The sequence below is a fragment of the Aphelocoma coerulescens genome, chromosome 3 (genome assembly GCF_041296385.1).
Source record: "Aphelocoma coerulescens isolate FSJ_1873_10779 chromosome 3, UR_Acoe_1.0, whole genome shotgun sequence".
Taxonomy (NCBI): Eukaryota; Metazoa; Chordata; class Aves; order Passeriformes; family Corvidae; genus Aphelocoma; species Aphelocoma coerulescens.
In genome coordinates this window covers 94,565,156-94,574,428 of record NC_091016.1, presented here as the reverse complement: position 1 = coordinate 94,574,428, position 9,273 = coordinate 94,565,156, and the positions used below count along the sequence as shown (strand labels likewise).

At 48.7% G+C, this 9,273-nt stretch overlaps 1 protein-coding gene across 5 annotated transcripts in view; it reads left to right on the top strand.

Annotated features, from left to right (window-relative positions):
* Positions 1–3,833: 3,833 nt before the first annotated feature.
* Positions 3,834–9,273, top strand: part of KCNQ5 (potassium voltage-gated channel subfamily Q member 5) — a 278,035-nt gene continuing 272,595 nt past the window's right edge. For 4 of the 5 annotated variants that reach the window (XM_069008612.1, XM_069008611.1, XM_069008613.1 and 1 more), the window contains exon 1: positions 3,837–4,192. In XM_069008612.1, the coding sequence (XP_068864713.1) occupies positions 3,837–4,192 (356 nt within the window). Of the gene's footprint in view, positions 4,193–9,273 lie in introns of all 5 variants that reach the window. The other variant, XM_069008614.1, reaches the window with a different exon arrangement.

Below are 9,273 nucleotides of genomic sequence, written 5' to 3'. Positions count from 1 at the left end.
TCTTCAAATCCATGAAAATATTAAAAGTTGCATAGAGGTGCTCAACTGGTTTTCATCAGCTTGGTAAACATCTATCAGTGACTTGAGGCAACTACCTGCTCAGGTACTTTGGATTTGATGTGGATAGGCTCCAGATCCTATCTGTCCTAGCAGCATGGAGCAAAGCAGTGAACTGGACCTCCTGAACTCTGGCCAGTGCCCTCCAGCGTGGCTGGTCTTCTCTTCCTCTTTGTTTTTACCCTGTAACAAAGTTCTTCTTTTATTAGTATCTACCCTGTGTCACAATTAAACCAAGTGTATTTCAGTATTCATGTTACTCATTTGCAAATTTAGTCATTGTGAAGGCTTGCTTAAAATTCTAGTGTAGCTAACCCCAAAACTGCCCTAGCAGATGCCTTAGAAAAGAAGTGTACATGATCCAGCAAAAAAAATATTTTATTATAAATAAGGGAATAAGAGACTATCACTGCTTTTTAAATTGCTTCCTCTCTTTTATTAAAATAAAACCAGAAACACTGGTGTAAGACAGTATCAAAAGTACTTTATCAAAAGTAACTCACTCATTGGAAAGAAAACCCTGAAAATACCATACATATGTAACATTTGGTTCCTGATCAGAAAAGATTACATGTCAGCTGATCCTTCCACAAGTCATGATATGTAACATTTGATGTATACATTTGGAAAATGCAATGCAAACCTGTTTTTTTAAAAATCTGGAAGAACATGCTGTTGACATTTGCCATAAAGCACAGTAATAATGGCTCTAAAGCTGCACTTTAGAATGCCATTTTCCTTGTACCTCTGCAGGTGTGATATACTGTACCTGCAGCCTCGAGAAGTCAAGATTCCTTGGGATGTTCTTGCCTTGGAGATTTCGTCAAGTAGATCCTCTTACTGACATCTGAACCCAGGATGACCTTGGACCATGTGGACATACTAGAATTTCACACGACTCATCTCTGTAGGTATTATATAGTCTGAAGCCAAAATATCAGGGGAAATTGTTGTCCTATAAATGTGAACTTGTATTTTGCAATAAATAGTTAGATGAGGACTAGCTTTGTTACACAGCACAGCTCCTCTGCCTGCTAGAGGGCAGGCAGCTGCCTGGGTGCTAATGATCCCCTCCGCATTCCACCAGCGTATCATGCCCTGGTTATCTGACATATGAACAAGTAAGGATCAGATTCATTATCATAAATGTCTTCTCATAATACATACTTTTAAAAGGATTTATTTAATAACAGATAACAGATGGGAAAATAGACTTGTTCACACACGGTAAAAAATAAAATAATTCATCACTAAGTGTATTACTTTTGTTAGCTTCTAGTTGTTCTGCCATCTATGGCTACATTTCAATACTGGCTCAACTTGTGGTCACAGACTGTTTTCCTTATGATTATATAAATTAATTGATGATTTTAAGCACCACTAGAGGGCACAGAATTATAACAATATTTCTTAATGGATCACAGAAAGTACATCAGGAACTGGAGTTCAGTAATGTTCATAGTTTATTGGCCCAATCTTCAGTTTAAAGCCTGAGTCCTATCAACAGTGATGCATGTGTGCTGCTGTGAGCTGTGCCATTGCCCAACCCAGCAACTAATCGAAGCTCAAGGGTGAGTGCTCATGGGACAGAGGCCTGGCTGAGTGAGTTGGACCACGAGCTCCCAGTTGAAGTTTGGCTTTCCAGAATTTGAGTATCAGCCCTCAAATATTTTACTCAAGTGACTAAGGCCACTAGAGTTTGAATCTAAGCATGGTTCTGGAGGAGTGGCTGATGGTAAAAGAATGTAAATGAGTACAGAGGGATGAAAAAAATGAAGAGTATAAACACTTGCATATATCAAACCAGGGAAATGCAAACAAGTAGTAAATGAAGGATTAACTAACTCAATTTACAATTCAAAGAAAGAAGAGTAGATATGTGCCACTGGAAAGCTTAAATATTAATGGCATTTCTGTGGATAGTTGTATCAACTACTTAACATCTGTTTTGACATGTGTGCTGTTTCTGCCATCCCTTATCACGAATGTGAGTGGCCACTGTGGTTCACGTGTTAAAAAGTTCCTGTCTGAAGTAGCCTGCAGTGGAGGAGAAAGTGTAGTGAAGACAGGAAGAAGGTTAAGCTCTGCATTTAAAGACATCCGAATGAATGGCATTGGACACATTGTAGCAATGAATTAGTACTGTTGGTGGGTCCATGCTGCATTAGCAGGGGCACAAGTTAATGTTCACTGTCAAAACACGAGATGTGTCTCAGCTTCTTCTTTTCTGGGCGTTGAAGATGGTGTGTTAATCAAAGCTTGAGAGCCTGGCCTCTAACTAGCCAGCACAAAGACAAAAAAACCCCAAAAACTAATTTCTGAATGCTTCTATTGAATTTCGCTTAACATTAGCATCCACCTTACTGTTTTTCATTAACACTTCAGGAATTAGCGTCACGTTTTCACATCAGGCTGCAAAACCAGTGACATGAAGCTATTTTTCGTGAAGTGGGTGCTGAAGTGCCGGGCGGCGGCTCGTCGTGTCCCCCGGGCAGCGCGGGGCTCCCAGGAGTCCTCGGGGGCCGGCGGGCGCTGCCGAGCTCCGGCCCCGGGAGCGGCACGGGCGGCGGCTGCCCGCAGCAGGCGGCCGCGGCGTGCGGGAGGAGTGCTGGGGGGTGGCCGGGGGTCGCCCGCCGAGCACGGGCGGTGACCCGCGGGCAAAGCGGGCGCGGTGCGGCGGCCGGGCGGGCAGCACGGTGCGGCCGCGCCTGCGGATGCCGGGGTGGGTGGTGTTTTTTTCCGCAAGCTCACCTTGATGCGGCGGGGCGTTAAAGGGCCGTGCTCGGCAGGGGGAGCATCGCTGTCTCGGCGCAGCGCGGGCACCGAGCGGCTGCACCGCTGCGCTCCGGCGGCACCGCGCCGGGGCCGGAGCTGACGGGGGCCGTGGGGGAGCCCGCAGGGAGGGCAGGCCAGCCGCTGCCCCTGGGATCTGCTGTCTCGCTGCCGCACGAGGCCGGGACACGGCGGAAGAGCCGGAGCGGCGTGCCGGGCCGCGCCGCCCCCTCGGGGGGGACACCCGGCGGCTCGTCTGCGCTGCCCCACCCGGGCCGGCCGCGCTCCCCGCCCGCAGTGGGGTCCCGCCGCCGGCCGATCCTCCCCCGCGCCGCCGCCGGGACTTACGGCAGTTTTGTTACTTTCTCGGACTTACATGGACATTTCCCGGGAGCGCGCGTAGAACGCGGGCGCCGCGTCCCGCCAGCCGCTCGCCGCCCGCCCCGCCGCGGGCACCGCCGCTGTCTCTGCCGCTCCCGCCCCGGGACGCGAAGGCTCCGGGCGGCGCGGCCCCCGCCTGCCCCACCGGCCCGCCTGCCTCGCCGACTTTCTCCGCCGCTCGGAGCGAGAGCAACAGCTTGCCCGGCCCGGCCGGGCCAAACGACGCGGGAGGCAGCGAGGGAGCGGGCGGCGGCAGGCACCACCGAGCCGCGGCCTCTCCGCCGGAGCCGCGAGGAGCTGCCCTCCCTCCCTCCGCCCCGTCCCGGGCCGCGGAGCCACGCCGGGCGGAGCTGCGGGGACCGGCGGCGGGGCGCCGCCGCCCGGGAGGAGAGCGCGCCCGGGGGGGCGCCCGCTCCCTCGCCGGGGCCCCCGCGAAGCTGCCGCAGGCCGGCCCGCCGCGCCGGGCGCCCAAAGTGGCCCGCGCCCCCGCGCCCCGCGGGCGCCGCCCGGAGACCCTCGGCCCCCGCTGCCTCTTGCGGGCTGCCGCCGCGGGGTGCCTGGCCGCCGCCGCCCGCGCCCTGCTCCGCCGCGGCCCCGGCGCCCGCTCCGGCGCCCGGGGTGATGCCATGCCCCGCAACCACGGCGGCGGGGAGGAGGGCGGCTCCGCGGGGCTCTGGGTGAAGAGCGGCGCGGCAGCGGGCATGAAGGATGTGGAGTCGGGCCGGGGCAGGGCGCTGACGAGCTCGGCGGCCCGCGGCGACGGCCTGCTGCTCCTGGGCACCGGCGGCGCGGCCGCCCCCGCCGGGCTGCGGGAGGGCCGCCGCGGGAAGCACGGCGCCCGCATGAGCCTGCTGGGGAAGCCGCTGTCGTACAGCAGCGGACCGAGCTGCCGCAGGAACGCGAAGTACCGCCGGCTGCAGAACTACCTGTACAACGTGCTGGAGCGGCCCCGCGGATGGGCCTTCGTCTATCACGCCTTCGTGTGAGTACCGACCTGCTCCCCTCTCCTCCCGTCCCGTCCCGTCCTGTCCTGTCCTGACCCCTCCCGTCCGTTCCACGGGCCGGCGCCCGCACCTGTCCTGAGCAGAGCCCAGCCGCACCGCGCGGCGCGTACCGCCCCTCCTGCCCCTCCGGTCCCCGGGCATCACTCCGTGCCGGGGCACGGGGAGGACAAGTACCCCGCGAGTCGCGCTGAAAGTGCCCGAGAGGAGTCAGTCAGCAGAGGTGGGGGAGCCGCTGCAGCCCGAGGTGGGAGGTGATGGGGGGAAAGCTCGGTTCACCCGGCAGAGAGAACCGGCGGGGAGCATGGCGGGGAGCACGTTCGCTGGTCTCCCGGGCGCCCGAGTCCGCCGGCTTGCGCAGGGGGAGACTGTGCGGAGCACCCGCTGATGACACTCGCCGGCCTCGAGGTTAGACGGAGCGAGGGGTGTCGGCGTCTGCCGGGTGCTCCCCGCGACGGCGGGGCGCAATGGGTACGCCAGCGGTACCCGTGGCGCGTGTGCTGCCGAGCGGACACCGAGCGCTACGCGGTTTGAAAAGTTACCGCCGCGGAGCCGCAGCGCTCGGTTCTGCCTCCAGCGTATTTTCCGGGCGCGCCTGGTCCCCGCCTCGCAGGGAGTGCGGGTGACGGCGCCTTCCCACGCGAGTGCTCGCCGCGGGTGCGCGGCGCCTCGGGATGCTGCGCCCCAGCTGCGGCCACCTGCCGCTGGCAGCGCCGGGGGCCGCCCGGGGCAGGGCGCAGCGAGCGGCCGCCGCGCTGGCGGCTTCTTCGCCCGTGCCTTCCTCTGCTGCGCTTTTGATCTGAGCAAGTAACGGCTCCTGTCACCCTCATTCTGAAAAAGCCCCTGACGGAAATACATGTTCCGTATCATCGCACAGTGGAGAGCGGTACTGTCACCGCGCTGCGAAACTTGTGCTGCTTTAACTTCAAGAAGCTTGCCCGGGACACTGTGTGAGGGCACCTGTGCCTGTCACTGCTTGCAGTATCCTTGGGGTCAGCCATGTTCCTCAGTTCATTAACAATCCCGTTCTTATGGGTTTTGGTAATATTCAGGAGAAAGGCCCTGCTCAAAATCCATTTGGATGGCTGAGCAAAACATGCAATACAGTCTGGCAAGGAGTTGTGATAATGGATCATATTTATAGGTGAAAACGTTTAACAATTACAGAGGAAGGAAATTAGGCATTACTGTATTGGGGATATAATACCGGGTATTGCTACGTCTGACTACAGGAAATACATCATAAATGAACCAGAATATTTAACTGATATGCTGTAAGTAACTGTATTTGTTCCATGATAGTCGTGTAAATCAACCTAGAGGTTGCAGCATCTTAGCTAAAAAAGCAACGGTTCCCTAAAAGCTGTTTGACAGCATAAAGAATGCTCCTCTCCCAGCAGTAGGGGAACCACCAAATCTTACTTTAATAGCAGCTGTTGTAAGTAAAAAGGTGCCAAAAACATGGCAGTCTGATTAATAAGATACTTTGTAGATAGATTCATTTAGTGGATGACAATTGCTATAGATAGGGTAGAAATACACTTAATATCATATATTATTCAGTAAAAGGATTTTTGTCCACTTAGAGAATCTTTCCATTCTTTCTGTTTACTCTGAAAATCAACTCTTACACCTGAAATTTTCTTCTTGGAGGGCATTTATTTGGTACATTTTACTGTCTGGGTTCTTACAGGTGTTATCCTGTGGCCTAGATGGATGTAAATTAGTGTTGTGACAATCATCAAAATATGTACTAGGAATGTATTTTACTGCAGTGCCTGAAGTTGCCATACAAAATCTGCAAATTATAGTTTTGTACCTTTTTGTTTGAGTTCATGGTACAAATCTTTAAAACCAGAAAAGTTCAAGTTGGAAATACAGGTGGCAAGTTTAAACCTTAAAAAAAAAAAAGCAGTAAATTTCCAAACGGAGTGGAGTCATGACACAGCAGTGCTGTAAACAAGGAAGATTGCCAGCTGCGTTTAGATAATTGCCTGCCTGCATAGAAAGAGTGCCAGTTTTAATTTTTAATTGCAAATGGCAATTTTGGCAGATGTAATGTGAACATTACATCTTTTATCTGAACAGATCTGTGGGAAAGAGCTTGAAACAGTACTCTAGTATAAGACACCAAGTAATAATATTACCTTTATGTATCTGACACTGATACAGTGTTTAAGGTGCATTTGAAGTTCCATTGGATTTCAGTTTGACAGCCATCCTTATTGCCAGTCTACAAATTATTTTGACGTATTTGTGTAATTCTGATTTAATCACAGCCAGATAATAAGATAATATTTATGGTGTTTCAGGCTCATTTTTTTCCAGCCACCTGATCAAATATAGTTGCATCTTGGAAAACAGGCTTTCTTCCAGAATTAAAAACCAAAACATAATAAAAACACCTCGACTATTTGAAAAAAAAGTCTTGAGACAAGTAGTATAGAGTTGCAAAGACATTACAAAGTATGTGGAGGTAGCTTTTACCACTGCTAAGATATTCTTGACTGCAGTGGAGCCCGTTATAGCTCTGTACTATTTCTGTTACAGGAAAGGGCTATCTGGGGTGAGACCTTTTGAGTAGCTCATTGGTCTCCTGAAACCTCACTCTGATATGCAGGTTGAAATAGTGCAAGGGTGGTTACAGACTTTTGGTTTAAAGGCTTTGATCTAGCGGTTTGTTAAATTTGTGTGTTTGTTTTTTAAATAGGATCTAGGGACTTGAAGATGTGTTACAAATAAGAAATCATTCCTGCAGTGATATTTTCATTTACCATTTCCATAGGGGAAAACACTTTAGAGCTGAGAAGTATGCCCAGTTAGCTCTTGTTTTTTCTTTTTGCCCTTTCAAATAAGAAAAAAATAGGCCACCTAAGGAATGAGTGTTGTGACCGACATTCAGAAGTCAATTGATTAGTTTATTTGTAAATACAAACTAGCCAAATTCTAGAAAAGACTGCTATTCTGCAAACTTCTGCAACTAGGGGAAGAAGTTACTCTTGAGCAAAGGCCTTTGATTTCAGTAAAGTTGTGCTGGGGAGCAAAGCCATAAATTACATGTGTCTTGACTCCTTTTTTGTGCACCTCAGTAGTTCTTTACATGGAAAGCCTTATTAAAATTTAAGATCTTTCCTGCAAGTTTTTGAAAACCTTTTCAGATACTACAGTTTCCTGTTCTTAATCATTCAGGGGTGCCAAAATATGAACACTTATAAAATCAGAAAAGAACATTCATACCATTTGTGTGTAATGAGTCAGTAACTTAAACTGCTAGTAAAATATTTATGCCACACCACATCACCTACACATGGAGCCATGTGCATATTTAACACGTGTGCTTACATTAAAAGGCTGTGATATTGTAACTGTTCAAAAGCATTGTCTTGGGATGCCATAGGATTTCTTTCTGTTATTGATGTTGCAGTTTATTATGGCTTCTTCGGTGTGATAAAAATGTATAGCCATTGCCTTAGAATGATCAAAGGGGAATTCCAGATTTGTTGCAAATTTAATTCTGGGTTTCATCTTCAGTTATCATAAGGACTTTGAATTATTTTTGTTCTTAACTGACATTCTGAAAATGAGATGGCATGAGATGTTCAGAAATAAAATACTCCTCTTTGATACTGTTTATACTGGTAGGATATAATTAGTTGCATAAGTTTCCTAATTTAACACGCTGGATTTATTTCAGGAATAATAAAGTTTCTGTTTCTTACTGACTTCTTTGTAATATATTCCATGCAGAAGTCTTTAACATTTGTTGTGGGGATGTCCTTCTCTTTACAAAGCTACCAGCTTTTGCTGTGGAAGTTTCTGAATCCCAAATCAATCACACATCTGGATGTGTTCACAAGTACGGCAGCATTTTGTATGACCTGTATTGATAGGTTTTCATGGGCATCCTCCACTGGCCACTGCAGAAGATAAGAGACAGTGTTAGTTGAATTGCAAGAGCCTGTATGATGTTATTCATGTCTTTTGCGTTATTGATGGAAGAAGACTGAAAAATTATTTCTGGAAAAAATCTAATGATGGCATCAAAGATTTAACTAGCTATTTTAGCCTTCCAGATCTGCCAGAAAGGATACAGCTTAGTAATGATCAGAATGGCTTTTGAACAGCAGGTCTTTGCATGTGAGCTAACAGAGCTGCATCACACCTTGCCCTTGGTATAATTATGGATGTTCTGTATTCTGATTAGAAAACCAATAATGTGCAACAGCCGAAGGACTTGCTTTTTTTCATGCTATTGAAAGTAGGAGAAATGATTTTATATCTTTCTTTTTTCCATCTTATGGCATCTAATGAACCAATTCCAGGTGGTCTATGGGTAGGTCTTAAGCTTTCATCTTTTCAAGCACCATTTAAGAGTCAGGATCTGGTGCTGTTAGGGTAACAACATATTTCTATATGTTTACAAAAACAAATTATAACATGATATTTACAAATTAAAAAATAATAAGGTTGACAACATGAATACGTAGCAAATAAAATCTTATTAGGTACTGAGGAGGTAAAAACTTAAATTTCTTTAGCTGTAGCACCCAAACTTTAGTAGGCATTTTCTTTCAGGGATGATGAGTGATAGTAGATGTTTAGATGCACTTCAGTATAAATCTGCAGTGATTTGTTGCATTTGAAGCAGTCTGTGATTCTATACATGTGCACATTTCTCACCTACATGTTGTTTTGGAGGAACCTTAGGAAGTTACCCAGTCCAGCTTGGAGATACACTCTTCCCAGTTGTGTGAAACAGCTTTGTCTAAATGTCTTTCATTTCACTGGATGGAGGTCCCACCACCTTGCTGAGTAACCTGCAGATCTGCAACACCTGTCTGTTGAAAAAAGAGGAGGTTTGACATGAGGAGAGAAGAATGGAAGTGCCACCCTGAACCTCCCAAGTGGCAGTTTGTGGTCATTGTCCCTTTATATATGTTCTGTCACTGCTGAGAAGATTTTGGCTTCTCTATCATTGTGATTTCTGTTCAAGTAGATTCAGGCTGCTTCTAGGACACCTGTTAAATCACCCTTCTGTCAGACCAAACATGCTCAGCTCCAT